This window comes from Suillus subaureus, assembly GCF_016647635.1.
Source record: "Suillus subaureus strain MN1 chromosome Unknown BJ212scaffold_26, whole genome shotgun sequence".
Classification (NCBI taxonomy): domain Eukaryota; kingdom Fungi; phylum Basidiomycota; class Agaricomycetes; order Boletales; family Suillaceae; genus Suillus; species Suillus subaureus.
In genome coordinates this window covers 13,703-31,133 of record NW_024538582.1, presented here as the reverse complement: position 1 = coordinate 31,133, position 17,431 = coordinate 13,703, and the positions used below count along the sequence as shown (strand labels likewise).

The following is a 17,431-nucleotide window of genomic DNA, read 5'->3' as shown; positions in this document are numbered from 1 at the left end:
TTGATTCTATTGGTCTATAGCAGTCCAGGCAAACTCCAGCTGTTAATGAAAACTTGGGAAGCGTAAAGCTTATCAGCGAAGGAAGACGTCACTGCGCAAAGGTGTGCAGACCGTGGACTAATGGATTACGTAATTTTTGTGGTCCATGGCTTCGGACCACCAATTGTCAAGCGCACAAACGATCGTGCTGATGCTCTCTCTTTCCTACATGAATTTCACTTGCAGAATTTACGCCCTCGAACCAGCTGCGGTGGTCAGTTCAATGAAAAAATGCGTTGTGCCGAAGAGTTTACGTCAAACATGCGTCTCTCCACCTCATCTTCACAAACGTGACGGAATAAAAGTTCCTGACGCCGTAGTCGTTTTATCTTGCCAGTCGTTTGTCAGGAGCCGATCCGATCCAGTGGCACTTTCTCCTTCTACTCAGATTGCTCCAGCACATGGAGAACAAATGTTTGTTCTGAGCCAGGCAAGATTCAGGTATGTTCCGTTTCGCACTGATCATATCCGAAGCTGATGCGACTCCACATGCCACTGTTTGATGCCCGTTCTTTGGCTTAGCGGTACCTCTGCCGCGTCAACGAACGCGTGTTTTACGCGCTGCACGCATCTTCCAAAGACACGTTAGCGTGATATACTATGAGTAAAAAGTACTTAAGCTATCGTTTCCTGTTACATGTTGTCCACAGTTCGGTTCCCCTGCATCGTCAATTCTTCAAGAGGTGAGCGACCCCCCCATTTTAGAGGGTACTCACCTCCTAATCGTGCCTAGATGGCTTCTCGTGTATTCGCTTTGTTAATTGGTATCGACGATTACAAATCCGGAAAAATTTGGAACCTCGAAGCGTGTGCCCATGATGCGCAGCGCATGAAACAATGGCTCATGCAAGACCTCCAAGTACCCAAAGAAAACATCGCGCTTCTTGTCAACCAAGAAGCCACGAAACGCCGTATTGAAGACACATTCACGAGTCATCTTGTTAACAATCCTGCCATTGCAAAAGGCGATGCGTTGATTGTATATTTCGCTGGTCATGGAAGCACCTTACGCGCACCATCAGACTGGTGCGAGGGCAAGCCTGGTAGCGTCCAGGTCTTGTGTCCTTACGACCATGATACGAAAGGACCAGAAGGACGTGTAGCAGGCATATCTGACCGCTCACTCTTCGCGATGCTAGCAGAGCTCAGCCTTATCAAAGGTGATAACATCACCCTTGTTCTTGACTGCTGTTTTCCGAAGGCACAGCTTATCTCAAGTAGTAGAGACCGCCGCTTCGTCCGCTATACGCCCACATCAAAGGCCATGCCCGAAGACCTATTCTTGGGCTTGTGGCGAGGCGCCATCGGGCGGAGATTTAGAGGAGAATTCGGCTTTTTTCAGGACGACTGCCAGAGCCACGTCCTCCTTGCTGCCTGCCGGCCAGGAGAGAAGGCGCTGGAATGGAAGGAGGGAGGAAAATTCACCTCAGAGCTTCTGACCGTGAAAGACGCACTCCCTCTTCATCAGATGAAATCTTCTGATTTATCAGAGCACCTCGCAAAAGGCTTGACTCACATTCAGCAGCACCCAATCTGCGTTGGCCAACGCAAAGACCGAGTTTTCTTGAATGGTGTCCCCTTCGTTGCCGATGCCTCCCTTGTTCCCGTCAACGGCGAAAAGGACCGCCTCCGTCTGGAAATGGGGGCCATGCATGGCGTTGTTGAGGGGACCGAATTCAGCATTCACGAGCACAATCGCTTTGGCTCTATCAATCCGTCACTCGACAGCTTCCGCGTGTATGAAGTTCATCCTACGTGGTCACTCGCCAGGCGCAAGAGTATGAGCAAACCTGGGGGTCGTGGTTCATGGGCGCGCATTACTCGATGGAACAGCCGCACTCCTTTCCGAGTTTACGTCAAGAGAACATGCTCTTATCTTCTCAGGCGCCTCTTCGGTCGCAGCAAGAATTCAGAAGCAGAGTTGGACGGTATTCCTGTGAAGGAGGGGTTGAATATTGTGCAAGTCGAGACTTCTGCTAAGGCGGATATGTCGGTTGGCGTTCACACCCGAGACGTGCGGGTCCAAAATCTTGATCACCTCGTTCCTTCCACTGCCCACCCGCTTATACGCATCGAGAAAGATAGGTCTAGATCTGGTGTCATCCTCAACGAAGCTGCACGCTTCCATATGCACCTCCACCGAACCAATCCCGCCAAGCCATTCCACGAATCACTGGGCATGGAAATCTTCCGGGTCGACCCTCACACCCAACGACGGGTTGGCCCAAACCTGTTGGTTGATGGAACGGCTGCAATATCGCATAATGACGGTGCACGCTACGCCGTAGTCCTTCACAATCACTCAGATACAGATCTCTGGCCGTATTTGGCCTATATGGACTCCAACGGAGTTGACATCCAGTTACTCTACCACCCTCAGCCATCGTACCCTATGCCCCCACTGCGGAAGCGCAGCTATCTTGACATAGGCTGCACAGGCAGTGGTATCCCCCCTCTGAATTTCCCTTTCCCTGATAACCAGCAGCAAGAATCTGCTTTCTTAAAGCTCTTCGTCTCTACTTCATACACTTCGATGGGTTTATTAGAGCAGAGCTCTTCGACGTATAGCCGTCCGCCCACACCCGTCCCGCCTCCTACACCCACAATGGAATCGAATCAACCACAAAACTGGGACACTGCACTCGCGTGCGTCATCATGAGAAGGGCGAGGGCAAAGAGCTGAGTATGAATTGTAACTCCTTTTGTTGTAAATCATGAGTGGAAAAGTTATCGGAGCGGGCTTCAAGTTGGCATGCAGTATTTAGGTCGTTTATTGGGTTTTTATGGTGCTACAAACGGGCTATCTATGATTTCATGTCGTAATAAGTAGTGGTAGCAAGGAAGTTTCGAAGGAACAATCCTGAGTGCTAGCGCTGAGCGCTGAGCACGATTACTTGCATGTGATGTTTGTTGAACGCTTCTCAGGAGTTACACAGCCACTACAGCAAAGTCACGAAGTTCAGAACGTTCACGATTGAACACGGCAAGAACACCGTGACAGTGGCATAGACCAGAACCACACGGCGAACGCGAGGTCGTTTGTTCCCCTGACCCAACGTGGTATGGAGCCAGAAAAACCTCCTGAACCCTCTCAAGACTCCGCTAGTTTACTCAAACGATTGGCTGGTCCCTCCTCTACCAAAGCTGGGTTTGTCACCTCCTAATAATACTTGTACCTTGAACACGTTTGACAGCTTGCAGCCTCGCTCATGATCAGACTGCAGTCAATCGCATCATTGCCGAGGCTTCCAAGGGCTCCAAGTTCTACGAGGCAAGACCATCATTCGAGCCACCCACCATATCACTCAGAAAGATATATAGAATGAGAAACGCAAAGATAAGGAATTATCGGAACGTATTGCCAAAATCCTGAAGCAACGTGACGAAGCCCTACAGGGCGTCGATATACGTGCGTTAATTAGTTTACCTTAAGTCAAAGTTGGATTCGATCACGATGCTTTACCAGGTCCAATTGAGAGAAACATTGATCACCTCGTGAGCAGCAATTACAACCCAGGGAGCGCATTAAGACAAGCCAGATTATAGCTCGAAGAACTCGAGTCACAGCGCGATTTAAGTCAAACTGTGGTACATGTTGACATGGACGCATTCTACTGCAGCGTTGAGCTACTTGATGACCCATCGCTGCAGGGGAAGCCAGTTTGCCGTGAGCTTGCAATGTCATATTGATGCTGTATTGTGAACTACGTTTCCTTAGGTTGGAGGCGGGGTGGTCTCCACTGCTTCCTACGAGGCGCGTAAATTCGGTGTGCGCTCCGGGATGGCGAGTCCGTCTACGTTTGCTGTATTTCATTGCATCATTCTTACTGGAGTCTTTTTAGCATTCGTCGCCAAGAAGCTCTGCCCTGACCTCATTCTCCTGAGATCTAATTTCGAACGTTATTCAGAAATGTCTGATAAAATCATGGTCATTTTTGAGAGATACGATCCTACTATGCTCGCGGCCGGATGCGATGAAGGGTACTTGAAGTGTGTCATGCTAGCTATATGTGAGTGTGTCGGCACTAATCGTCTGTTTGCTCAGCATCACGAAATATTGCGAGGAACACATGGTAGATGCGGATACCTGTGTACAAGAAATTCGTGACACTGTCTTCAGGGAGACATTATTGACAGTGAGCGCTGGGATTGCTCCGAACAAGGTGTGTTTGTCTTTTCTTTTCAATGAAGCCGTAGCTTACGATCCTCAGATGCTAGCAAAGGTTGTTTAAGAAACTTTACTTGGTTTTGTCCCTGATTGAACTTTTGTGCTGTCTAGATATGTTCAGACAAGGTTTTAAGAACGTCTCGAAAATTAGTGTCAGCGCTGACTTCTGCTATAGAATAAGCCGAATGGTACAATATCATCTGCCGTTCGACTGCACTTCTATCAAAGCTTTCATGCACTGATCTCTCAATCCGCAAGGTGCCAGGGGTAGGACGTGTCAACGAGCGACTTCTTGAGGCTCTAGGCATTAAGGTCAGTGCTCACAATGCTGCATTAAATATACACTGATTTCGCATAGACATGTGGTGATATCTTCAAGCATAGAGCGACTACTGCAATTAATGGACAAGCAGTTTGGCCTGGTATTCCTATTGAGAACATATCTCGGCATCGCATCCAATGTTGTACAACCCATTCAACGAGAGGAGAAGAAAAGCATTGGTGCAGAAAGGCAAGTGTTGTGTCGCTCTTGTCAGTGTCACGCTTCAACAACTATTTAGGACCTTTCACGCATTAAGTAACAAGATACAGATCTTGAGAAAATTGGAGGAGGTGGCGGGGGAACTTGGAGACTGACTATGGTCAGAGGGGGCTGGACTGGGAAAACGGTGACACTTAAGTTTAAGTTGGACACATTCCAAGGTAAGCCCTAGTTTGCGCAGTATCTGGGTATATCATTTCTTGCTCACGTCTCGCAGTCTTTACGCGAGCAAAGTCATTTGACCGTTGGGTCAGTTCGAAGAAGGAAGACCTTTTTACAGTAAGTGAAGGACCAAGAACTCCCGTCTATCTGCAGGTCTCACTGTCGAGGTACATCAGATCGGGAAGGAATTATTACTCCCTGAGTTGCCCCTCACACTCCGACTAATTGGCTTGCGAGTCACCAAGTTGAAAGACCTGCATGCACCAGAACCGGCAGGAGGCATTAAGCGGGTATGTTTTATTATATCTCATTAGTCAACAATGACGACAAAAAGATTCTGGATTGTCCCAGTTCTTTGAACCCGCAAATTCGTCGCCAAGAAAGAGACTGAGACTTGCTAGCAACGCGGAAGATTGCAACGACGAGGAAGACGACGCTAGGGAAGATCATGAATCGATGCCGGGGTTCTATGAAGAAGAAGAAAATGCAGAAGGGCGAGGTTTCGATGCTCCCGATGATGAGGAGCAGACTGATATCCTTCATGATTCAAACCCTCCACCCCATGAACGACGAACACGACCACCGGTGTCAGCCCCGGGGCCCTCACGGACTAGGCCAAGTGATTCATCATTCTCGGCAACCACGTCAAAGCCAATGAGCGCCAGACAAGGGGATCGTGTTCGGCATCAGGACTGCCCTATATGCGGGAAGCTGTTGGAGACGGACAACAAAGGGCTGAATGCACATATTGATTTCTGTTTGAGCAGAAATGTCATCATGGAAGCTCAGACTGAGGCACAAAGCACTGCGAAGAAACCGAAGGATCTTGCGCTTTCTTGGCCAAGTAGTGCGAAGGGGAAACGGAAGCGGAAACATTGATCGATTCCACGTTCGCCAGAGTGTTCTCGGTCTCACATATGTATCTACCAATGTGCAGAATAAATTATATTGATTGGCAAAACTGGCGACCCGGTACAGTTGCAGTATATCATAGTCCGCCGCGTTAGGATGTTTGGCCCGGTGTTATGTGGGGTTTATACTGATAGGTGAAGGGACGAGTGCCAAAGAACGGGCGCGTCTTCTTGACTCGAGCTAGGCTTGAGCAGAACAATGTATGCCTCACGACTTATGCATGATTGCCAGTTCGAGGTGATTAAAAGATCCAACGACCATCTTGCTTCTGTTTGGTCTACATACGGGAGACTAATGATACTCATAAGTACCACAATGAAACTTCGAACCGAAAACAAAATTTCCCGTTCCTTGCAGAGCATTCGGCGAGTGTGGATCACACTGAGCATCCCCGCTACACACTACTGCTACAGTGCCACTGGTGTTTGATATATGATGCAGGCGTTCCTGGAAAGCAATTGAAATAACACCAACTACTGCCGCTTTCGCATCAAGCGTGACTGCCGACATCTCTGGCCCAGGTGCCGATTGCGCTGGAGGGGGTAGTACCACTTAGTGCAAGTGTGGATGAGCGCTGAGCACTAATACAAAAAATATTGTTTCTCCAGACCCATTTCTCTTTTAAATATACAGAATCACATGAATAAATACCAAAACGAAACATCGAACAAAAACAAATTCTCCCGCCCCCTCTCACAAGTGTTGATCACATCGAGCATCTCCCGTTACAGACTGCTGTTGGTTGACACACGCACGTGCTCCTGGAAAGCAATTGAAGTCATGCCGGCTGCTGTATCGGAGTTGGCCACGAGCTTGGCACGATATTCTCGAACGCCAAGGGCCAGGCGCGGTCCTAGCACAAACATCTGCACAGATCGGAATATTGCAAGAAATCTGAATTCTCAGGGAATATGTATCCTATAGAAATGATGAACCGTGGTCGTATGCAGAAGTCGGTGACAGATCGGCATACCGAAGTCTGCGCAAAAAAGAACCAAGGCCGAGGCATGAAAGACCAACAACGCTATCACGCCTAGGACGTCAGCAGACAAAGGGACCCACATTCACCGATGAGCTCACCTCGCGAAGTAAAACACGTGAGTTTTAATGAACACTGTGAAGCAGTCACCGATGATCCCTCCCGCAGAATGTTGTCGCAGTTCACGGAAGTGTTTTACGGCAATACAGGTTGCGAGAAACAGTATGAAGACCTCCCATACAGTGCCGAGTATCCAAGGTACGAAATCCAGAAGTAAAAAATCTCCCTCAAAATCACTTACGCACTGATAAGTGCCGGAGATAACAACCTCCCCTGGTATTTGTTCATGAGCCTGATCCACTGAACTCTTTGAGTCACAATTAAACATACCCACTGAAACATCTCCCGTTGTTATAGCGTTGCTCACTCGGATGAAAATGGTGGCAGAAACGAAGAATACGACGAGAGGTATCAGTACCTGTCTGGATCGCTGATACATGGCGTGTAACCGAGCGACCATGATCACTTGAATAATGTTTCAGTTAGCTGGAGATCACAGAGGTATTCGCCCGCCGCCTAGCACTACAGTTACGATGATGCCGATCCAATCCACTGCGACGTACATAATAAAACCTAACAAATCCAGTAATGTTAGTGGTCAGCCTCAGGGGGTCAAACACTCAAAACCAACTCACAGCTGTGGTAATCATTTAGATTGAACCAGCAAGATGGTTAAGGATCTCACTCACCCCTACATGGGAGTGCAGGTGATTAGACGGGAATAGCACAAACCGTTGTGGAATGCTCACTGCATTTGTCGTTGAGATCGTCGGAACAGACACTGTATACAGCCGGTCAGAGGAAGCAAACGCGATGTATGGAAGGCATACACAGCACCATGAGGCTGGTTGTGAGACATGAGCACAGCATCAATTACTTAGTCGACCAAACTCACACAACATATAAAATTCCAAGGTAGCGCACCTAGGATATGCTCATGTCAGTACGGCCTCGTCAACAAACAACGACAACACAAGCTACATACACTGAGAAACAAAACGGTTATGAGGGACCAGTGTTGCCTCTGTTGCGAATTGATTATACTTCCAAGTTGCTCTTCTAGTGCGGCACTCTGCTCACCCAGACCAGCTCAACCTATGGACCCATGTTTAGTGAGATTCTTGCCCCGGTCATGATACGACATAAACGTACCTCTCGTCCAGAAGTCAGTGCTAAAAATATCGTAAGAGTATCTCCGATTTTTCGAACTACGTTGCTCAGTGCTCACCCCAATCGTTTATCACCCCAGCGGAGGCGGCAATCACGAAACTATAGTTCAGGGTAGACCGCGACGTCAGCCGACTAGACATTCACGAACCTATAAAATAGCTGCATAGACGATACGAACTGATGAAGGACCACAAACTGAGATCATTTAAGATTGGAGTCATGGTATTCGAGGATGGATGTGAGCGAGCTTGCGAACCTGGTAGACAAGCATTCGTGCAAGATATAGCACTATCCAGCGCTTGTACGGCCCAGACGAGCCTGAAGGGATAATATTTGTTGCTGTTTTGATTTATTGAAAATGATAAAGCACTGGAAGGTGCTGTAGTACCGCGGTCCGCAGCTGCTCATAATCAAACCACGGGGATAAACATATATCCTGAATTCACGATGCGATATAGACTGTTCATGATCGTCGTAGCGGTTGGTAACCTGACAATGTGGTATATCTGAAACTGAGTATTTGAATCTCGTGCTAAGTATGTGATAGCGAGAGTGGAGGGAAACAGATGCCTTACTGTTGCTGGCAGAAGATTTTGCGCGCGTGTCCTTCGCATGAGTCACGTGCATTTGACTTGGGCCATCTCAGTGCTAGTGCCTCCGCGACCTGGCCCACAATAGAAGGTCTCACTCAATGCCATCATGTCTAGTCGCTCGCCGCCATGTTTTTCGTGCAATCCACTCGCGAAGGAATCTCAGCATTAAGCTCTCTGTCTTGCATGACGCAAAACAATCCAGGTCATTTGTTACTGGCCGGCGGCGGAACGCCGGCAGCTGCACCCGAGCATATAGCAGTAGCCCTCAAACCTCCAACGATTCTCTAGGGAAAAAGGCGTCTTCAAGTAGACACGAGGTTTCATCTCTCTTGCACAGAATCTTAGAGTTTCTACCTCGCGCACTACCGGGATCTACCACTGACGGAGGAATACAGTCCTCCCAACTCTGGAGTGAACTTTTGAGCGAGGTCGACGCAGATTTATGTTCCCCGTTAGAAGTGCATCCGAGTGCTCGCGTAATCGGTGAGTCCTCCGTCCAACTTTTTATGTTCATGTATCCGACGAAGTTACCTCTTTACAGTATGCGGAGCTGACCAGTGGGCCGGCTCTCATGAGCTCATCACAGCTCTCCTTGAAAACCCGTTTACGACTGATGACGCTTACAGCGATATCCTACGAAACCGGTGGAAAAACCAGCCTGCCTACCTTACAATTAAGTGTGTCCATGTTTTATGTTCGATGTCGATGCAGGATGCTTAATAGATGTTTTGAATAGTCATAGGTCATCAACCTCCCTCATCAACGGCACCCTTACCATCCCTGCATCCTGGCTCCAACAGTACCCCTTCCCCGTCCAACTTACCGAAATCCCATATCTTTCCTCCCATCCTTCCCTCCCAAAAATGCTCCTCAAAGGAGACGTACTAATCCTCCTCTGCAATCCACTAACAACCCCACTACCCACGCTCATCTCCAACGCCCAATACATTCTTCAAAGACCGAACACAATACTCGTCCTCACTGTTTCTAGCGCATCCGGACATGCGATAGATTACATTTCCAAGGAACTGGCAGCTGCAAATTGCACGCCCGGAAAAATTCTTGCTGTGGACCCTATTCGTGCACTGGAAGCTGTTTCTGCTCTTAAATCGGATCCTTCATCTCCTGCTGCTATTCAGAGATACCAGGACGATTTTACGGGGTCGAGGATATCGCTTCTTGGTGATGTTCTGGCGGGGATGCTTGGGTTGAAGGACTCGGGTCGCACAGCGTCGTCGTCGTCGTCGCTGTTGGCTATCCGCACCCGGAGTGCTGTGATACAAATGCAGGGCGCGTTATATGCTAGCGCTCGATCAGTATCCCAAGCACGCGTAGCGATAGACCACGTCTTTACAGGCGCAAGCGAGCTGCAATCGCAAGTCGAGGAAATCCGCGCGAGAACAGACAGGGAGGTGCTTGTAGAGTCTGGAATAGACGAAGCTCTGCTTCGCGGCTCGAAAGAGATGAAAGCATTATTGGAGTCGTTGACCTGGCTGAAGATGATATGGCGCGTTGATGAGATAGATTCTTTGGTGAGTTCCGCGCTGTATAAGCACTGGTGTAGGGAACTTGAAAATCAGGTATACACACATCGCATAAATGTATTTTTGTTGTTGTAAAACTGATAACCTACAGCTCATCCTGCAAACGGGTCGTCTTGCCTCTACCCAGGCGTCCCTAACATCATCCACCTTTTCCCAACTCGCCAAACTCGCATCTTCATCCTCATCCCCCGCTTTCCAATCCCCTATCCTTGACAACCACCTCCGTCAACTGACACACTCCCCTACATACGCACTCACCCCAGATGCCCTCACCCGCCCTATTCAAGCACGCCGTACTCAGCTGACAAAATACACCACCACGCGTTTACACCGTGATGCGCAGAACTCAGTGTTGGGCGCGTTTGGCGGTATGTTTGTCGGTACTGGTGTAGGATGGTGGCTTGCATTCGGAGAGAGCGCTTTGAGCGTTGGCGCGGGTTCTGAAGCAGGTACCGCGTTAGGTGCTGGTGCGCTCATTGCTGTTGCCAGTATAAGGTGGGCGGTGAGGAAATGGGAGCGAGCAAAGAGAAAATGGGTGGAGGATGCTGATAGGGTTGGGGAGGGGCTGAAGAGAGATCTGAAGGTGAGCATTGAGAGGTTTTTTTTGCGTGGACTGGACTTATGAGTTTGTTTGACAGGTGACTCTGGAGCGAGGGATCGAGAAAAATGTCGCAGTTGTTCCTATAGCAGCGTATGAAGGGCTGCGAGAGCTTGCCGGCAAACAGCAGGAAGAGATCGATATTGTTAGGAGCGATCTTATTTTGATGCAAGCTGACATTGAGGCGCTCGAACCTACTCGACCTTCATAGTATGCAGCATGATTGAATATACTGCATCACATTCGTCAGATGATTTGGGTCCACATAGCCTTAGATGGTACACTAAATGATGATGTACGTGGTGCCATAAAAATTCCTTTGTGTTCATGAACCGTTTGTTTGGGAGCGAGTCGGAGACCCAATGTTGAGACAAGCAGACGTTGACGCTCTTGCTCGATCTTCACATGATGTAACACAATTGCATTTGTTTTCTGAGTTAGATCTATTGAGGTGCAAATACATGCTACGCTACTAAATGATGGTATACATAATGTTATAAAAATCCCGTAGCGTTCATGAACTGGTGATAATTATCTTTGGAGGGGGGGAGGGAACGTCTTGAGAACTTTCGTGCTGCAGTTGTGGTGTGTCTACACCATCCTCTTCGCCGCTATCATCACCAATATCAAACAACTCTTCTCTTTCGTCCCAGACGTCGTTTAAGCGGGTGGCTTTAACAGGCTTTGACTTGGATGAGGCTGAGGGATGAGAGTACAAGGGCAAGAGCTGTGTTCCGGGCATCCCTTCGTTGTCTGACACATCGTCTGCATCGGAAATGTCGTCTGTCTCCAAGGGGCGGTATAGGCGTGCGATCTGGGGAATTGAGGTTTGCGTGAGGTCGCTGGACGATGTAGGAAACGGCTCACCTCTCTCCGCGAACGGTAATATTTCTCAATATAATATGCGAGATAGAGTCCGACGGTGGAACCGAGCCAATTTGCCTGTCAAGTATGGTTAATTGATTACTGGATGAAAGGCGCCAGAGCCAAGAGTACATACCACCACATCACCAGATTGAAATTCCTTGTGCTAGTTCCGCATGGTCTCGTCGTGCTCGCTCAGACAAGGAAAGGGACACGTACTGGAAGCATGGAATGCACAATCTCGCTCACGAAGCCTCCAAAGAAGAAACATATGACAGCGGTAAATATTAACCCTGAATGGCGCCAGAACCAAATTCTACGAGCTTCTCTACAATTAAACCCCAATATTCAGTAAAGTGCCAGTAAGCTAAAACGTCAAAACTCACTCCTCGACATCGAATACGAAATAAAACACACCCGTTGCGACGCACAAACAAGTAAAGTGTAAGAACTTATCGTTCAGGGGCAGGGCCCGGGAAAAGTTGGTGAACCCTAAGAAAGCAAATATCACCATTATAACGCAGGTGAATACGAGAAACCACTGATGAATTTAGTGATCATGAGTGACTTGAGCTTCGTGAGGGAAGCTTACCGGGCGCAGTCGAACGGGTAAGTTGTATTTCGGAAGTTGAACTCGGTGAGGTTTCATTATGGCTTTTGACAGTTTCTTGAGATACTTGCGCATCGGCTTTGACGGCGAGCTTGGAGAATTTGGTGCCATGGGTAGTCGGATGTGCCCTGCCATGGCGAGCGCGGGTGAGCAAGTCACGTAGCTCCATAGCCGGGAAGTTATTTCCTTATATGTATAACCGCCTAATTACTAACTTAGTAATACTTAGGGCCTGTGCCGATACAACCACAGCATCACACACCGGTAGTTTCGGAGTTTTCCCTCAGGCAAGATTTGAATTGAAATGTGATTAACAAATTAGCAATTCTCACTACGAATTTTGACACTCGCATAACAACAAATTTAGATACATGGTGAAATGACAATACGATATCGCATATTTTGACAAAGATTTTGATTCCTGTCAAAATGAGTGAAGATAGTTGAAGTTTTGTTCTACAAAAATGACTATACAAACATGAAATTTCGTAAACAAATTTTGTCCACCTGTTAAGTACAAAATTTTGACTGGGGAAAAATGTTCTGCAAAATGTTATGTAATGATGGGCATTTTCCCATTGCAGGAAAAATCAAATTTTCAGTAAGGTGAAATGTGATAGAGAAAATGTGAAGTTTTAGCAGGTGGGCACTGGTTGGGCACTCATTGGGCACTGGGGTTTCACTGAAGGATTAGATTTATAAAAATGCTATATGTACTTAGTCCATCGCATATGTAGTCTATACCTGATATGATTCACTGTCTTCCCCTCAACATATCTGAATTATCACACAAGGAACACAGCTCCACAAGTCCATGCGGGTCGCGCTGTGAGAGTTGGAACAATTGCCCAGACAATGAAAAGACATGCAACGAGTCCACCAAACAGGCATGACTTGAAGATGCAGAAGTTGACTATGTTCACAAGTGGCGATAAAGCCACCAATTTAAATAATATTTTTGAAGAACATAGTGGCAAGGACTCGTCCTTGCAGTGCAAGATCACATCAATGCAATACTTGAAGGAATGACCACCTATCGAAATGGGAATCATAAGGCTGCATAGGGTCCTGCTTCCCATGACAAGCAAGATGCACCCAGGTGTTGTTTTCCAAGGCTTGGAGTGCACCTGCGCGTGTGGCTGCATCACCGGAGATAGTACTACAGTTGGCCATTGCAGGGACAAGCTTATGAACAAGCTCAAGCTCGCTGTTGGCAGCCAAGAGCGCCTTGCCTTTCCCAGCACCTGGTTGATCTTGTCCGATTGCCACAAAGGACAGAGTGACACACTTCCTTATCATGTGTCTAGACCTGACAAGAGCCAAAAGTGTCAGTGTGTAAGAGCAGGTGTAGAGATCCTCCAAGCACGGCTCCTTGGAGTGACATCTACAGGGAGTGTTCTGGCAGAATGGAACGCAGCGGCAGCTTTGCACTGTGATGTCACCAATAATCGTGTTGCTAAATGGGCACCCAGCAGCTCGAAAAATGTTGAGTAGGCCTCCAGTGCGGATCCATGACCATGCTGTTCTGTTGCAAGGGTCCATTTATGTGGTTATAGTGTCTTCTGGGGTAGCAGGGGTTAGGGTGAAGCTGGGTTTATGAATGATTTCTGTGGGTGAAGGCGAAAGGGTGGTGGTGAAGACTTTGGGTGTAGTAGGCCTACTGGTTGAGGAGTGTGTGTGTGGCTGAGGGAACAAGCCTAGTTCTTGTTTGGAATCATCAATGCTAGTGTGCATGCTGCTGCTTGGCAGTAAAGCACCTGGCAACAGAACAGTGCCCCAGACTTTGATAGGTTTGAGGATGGCCAGACCAAGAATTTCTAAACCCCTCTTGGCGAATCTAGCCACTTTAGTGTCAGTGCCAGCATCCACTATGACATTGGTCATGATGTTGTGAGCTTGAAGATTATATAGTGGAATGATCATGTGACACCCTGAATTCGTAGTTGATGTCAAAGCAAATGATGATACAGAGGATGCAGAGGTGTAAGCTGAGAACACAGACTGACCAGAATCTGTTCTTTGAAGATCAGTGGAATCAGAAGTGGTGTCAGCTGTATCTTGAGCTGACTGGTCAAGAGCCTGGACAGTTGCATGGGATTGATCATGATGAGATTGTGGAGGTACAAGTTGAACCTGGAGATTGAGCAGGTGATTTGATTTACTGGGTAGAGGTTGTACAACAATGAATGTCTAAATGATATATTGTTGAGCCTCTCAGACTGGCTCAGAACAGTGAGATGCACCTCATTTACAAGTTTCTCCCTTTTGTCTTTTTTCTTGGACTTGGAATCACTATATGTAGTGTAGTCCAGTGGCTGAGAACTAGCATCTGGAACTGCAGTGTCAGTGTTTGGAGCTGAAGGCGACTGGTGCCCGCATGATGCGCTGTGGGAATCCTTGAGTCGGGTGATGCAATGCCAGTCTGAAGTTCGCTACAGCAAGTAACAAATCAGGAGGATCAAGTTGCACCTGGTAACAAGACAAATATGCCTCCTGTAGCCAAATGTAACTGAAATACCTGTCTGGGTGCAGTGAAGGCAAAGCGGCCAATGATTCTTGGCAAAGAGTAATGACCTCCTCAATATCTTCATTCTTCTGGCTGTGCATGAAATGAGAGCAGAGCACTGAGCTCAAACTGCAAAGAGTTCTATGGCACTCTAAATAATCTCTGAGAGCTCACAAAAGTTTGTCGAGGGCTCTTGGACAGAGTGGTTGGCTGACTGGACACTGGTCAAGAACAAACTGAAAACGCTGCACAGCATTGTTCAGGTGAGAGACCATCATGCTTGTCATGTATTCAGCAAATAGTGTGTGGCCCATATCTGTATCTCAAGCAATCCCGCAGCCTATGAGGGACTAATATTGATATTCTGTCACCAAAAAGCAATTTGTAGAATTTGTAGAAGCCAGCATTTCTCACATCAAACAGTGCGCTGTCCTGGCCCTCACAAGCATGTACAAAAGTAGTCTTGAGCATGAGGGAAGGGTGGACATCATGAACAGGTGGAAAGGATAGATCTATAAGATGTTAGTGGATGTGCATGAACGAGAAGTAAGTGACTCACCGAATGGTTCATCTCCATGATCAAGTAGCTCATCCCATGATGTTTCAAGTGTCGCTATGACCTCTCCACTGCCTAGCATTCAACCAAGTTCATAAGATGCCTTGATCTCTACTGATAACGCAGTTGAGGCATGCAATGATCTATAGACTGCGGGTCAGTTCTTGAATTGTGTCAGCAAATCTGTAGACCTTACAGAGTCACAGTATCCCCCCACGCTACAGATTCTTTGGATGATAGGACTTTGAAGGTTGATTTCCAGTGTCTTCGGGAATCAATTTCGATGGATATGTAAATGCCTGTGGGCATGCGGTATGAAGGGACTTTAAGATTTTTTGCGCTGATGACTGGGGATAGAGCGTGATGATCATGAAAGAAATAGGAAGGTGATAACTGGGGATAGAGCGTGACGATCATGAAAGAAACAGGAAGGTGATAATGAGTGACCTACTATTGACTCTGATATATTGGCTTGCAGAACTGCTACACATGATGGTGGGTCAACACATATGACGAACAACATGCAAGATCAAAAAATGAGAGGGGTTTTGAGAATCAGAATAAGTGGTAGGAGAAAATGGAGGGTAGGTGGGGTGCATATGGTGAGTGTGACACCACGTCATGAAGTGACTTCAATGCTAACTTCAGAGATTCAGCTATCATAATCAAACGCATAATCAAACCATTCATCTTACCACAATGATGGCTGAGGCACACGAAAATGTAAGTCATCAGTAGCCTGATCAGACGCAAGAACTGAAGCATTTCTGCAGCAAGTTGATATCAATCAAGATGATAATGAGGTGGAGGAGCAGGAGCAGGTTAGGGCAGAGGCACAGGCTGGGGCAGAGGAGCAGGGTAGGCTAGAGGTGCAGGCTGGGGACCTTGGGTGTGCTGAGACTTTTACAGTAATACAATCCGTGATAGTAAGTCCACTGTTGCACATCTCCATTAGCAAATTCTGAAATATCTAGGTGTTATGGGACTACGCACAGGAGATCACACAAGACACTATAGAGGTTGTGCAAGCTCATCCACAGGCACCACACCCCATTCACCCTCCCATCCAGATGTCGCACCACTGACAAATGCCTCCTTGGATTGATGGTGGAGGATAGGTGCAAGGCAGTACTTCAGCTATGGGAGGAATTGAACAAGATCGAGCGCCTGTTGGGGTTGGAGCACATTTAGGGAGGAGTGCATCATATTGGGTTGCATAGCAGATACTCTACTATACAAGATGCATCAAAGCTGGTACTAGGACTATTTCTACATGGTTTTTCTTTCGTTTGTGTAGTTGCTCCATTTCTTGAAGTAGCTCTTAAGGTGCTCGGATAGCTTCAGGTTTGAAAGGATATGTATTGATGTGAGCCACGGTTGCCATGTATGGTCAACAAGAATAGTACATACCTTGTAAAAAAATCCTTACCATCACAGTGCTTGGCCCATGTTCCAGCCACCAACACCCAGTTGGGTTGAGTGCGACCTGAGAAATGTGATGATGACTGCACAAGCAGCTGAAAGAGATTGTGCTCAGCCTTGGTATGGACCAGGAGCACAGTGAAAAGTGTGCCCTGCTGCTCAGTGAGGTGAGCATGATGTATCTTCATCTCCCTGGCAAACCCAACATTGTGAGTGATGTATCCATGCGCTTCCTGTCGATGGTTCCCATAAGTATTCATTCATTGAAGAGAGCTAATACAACCTTCAATATCAGCAGCAGACAAATCCACAGTGCACTATATTCTGGTTCCATCTCTGCATCCTTCCACTTTGCCTGGATTGAATCTGACACACTCCAGATAAGGTTTTCTGTGGCAGTAAGCGCAATGTTCATGTCGGCTTGTTGACTGAATTGTCCAAGGGTTTTGATGCAAAGCTGCAAGTCTTCAGGAGATAACACAGACACAGAGTCACAGACAAGTTTGAGGGACTGAAAAGCAATCTTCACAAGTGCTGTGTAGCCATGGTCGTCAACATACCCCAAAGGCAGTGACTTTTGATGGGGCATCTCTTGAAGTGATAGCATGCTGATGGAATCGACTGACTGAGATCTGGAGAGAGCTGCAGGTTTACAAATGCTCCCTAGCATCTCAAAATGCTGCCCCACCCCAATGACAAGAGTGTGT

General features: G+C 47.5%; 5 protein-coding genes across 5 annotated transcripts; 3 read left to right on the top strand and 2 right to left on the bottom strand.

The window, feature by feature from the left end:
• Window positions 1-772: 772 nt before the first annotated feature.
• On the top strand, window positions 773-2,722 carry BJ212DRAFT_1448110 (uncharacterized protein; the record flags this gene model as incomplete). The annotated part of the gene is made up of 2 exons (XM_041338496.1): window positions 773-2,424; window positions 2,455-2,722. The coding sequence occupies 2 exons, from the start codon at window positions 773-775 to the stop codon at window positions 2,720-2,722; spliced, it is 1,920 nt and encodes a 639-aa protein (XP_041190547.1).
• Window positions 2,723-3,101: 379 nt separating this feature from the next.
• On the top strand, window positions 3,102-5,789 carry BJ212DRAFT_1448109 (uncharacterized protein; the record flags this gene model as incomplete). The annotated part of the gene is made up of 14 exons (XM_041338495.1): window positions 3,102-3,187; window positions 3,241-3,310; window positions 3,361-3,448; window positions 3,506-3,534; window positions 3,586-3,699; window positions 3,758-3,827; window positions 3,882-4,029; window positions 4,085-4,202; window positions 4,436-4,519; window positions 4,594-4,718; window positions 4,854-4,909; window positions 4,966-5,027; window positions 5,087-5,200; window positions 5,262-5,789. The coding sequence occupies 14 exons, from the start codon at window positions 3,102-3,104 to the stop codon at window positions 5,787-5,789; spliced, it is 1,692 nt and encodes a 563-aa protein (XP_041190546.1).
• Window positions 5,790-8,672: 2,883 nt separating this feature from the next.
• Window positions 8,673-11,147, top strand: BJ212DRAFT_447975 (uncharacterized protein). Its single transcript, XM_041343221.1, has 5 exons — window positions 8,673-9,107; window positions 9,166-9,301; window positions 9,361-10,204; window positions 10,260-10,751; window positions 10,807-11,147. Exons 1-5 carry the CDS (start codon window positions 8,723-8,725, stop codon window positions 10,975-10,977), a joined length of 2,028 nt encoding a protein of 675 aa, XP_041190545.1. The 5' UTR covers window positions 8,673-8,722; the 3' UTR covers window positions 10,978-11,147.
• Window positions 11,148-11,280: 133 nt separating this feature from the next.
• On the bottom strand, window positions 11,281-12,375 carry BJ212DRAFT_1483038 (uncharacterized protein; the record flags this gene model as incomplete). Its single annotated transcript, XM_041340542.1, has 6 exons — window positions 11,281-11,580; window positions 11,634-11,708; window positions 11,767-11,796; window positions 11,850-11,958; window positions 12,017-12,171; window positions 12,223-12,375. The coding sequence occupies 6 exons, from the start codon at window positions 12,373-12,375 to the stop codon at window positions 11,281-11,283; spliced, it is 822 nt and encodes a 273-aa protein (XP_041190544.1).
• A 1,407-nt stretch (window positions 12,376-13,782) lies between these two features.
• BJ212DRAFT_1483037 (uncharacterized protein) lies at window positions 13,783-15,719 on the bottom strand (the record flags this gene model as incomplete). Its single annotated transcript, XM_041340541.1, has 6 exons — window positions 13,783-14,430; window positions 14,484-14,672; window positions 15,161-15,258; window positions 15,306-15,373; window positions 15,425-15,445; window positions 15,499-15,719. The coding sequence occupies 6 exons, from the start codon at window positions 15,717-15,719 to the stop codon at window positions 13,783-13,785; spliced, it is 1,245 nt and encodes a 414-aa protein (XP_041190543.1).
• Between the last annotated feature and the right edge of the window lie 1,712 nt (window positions 15,720-17,431).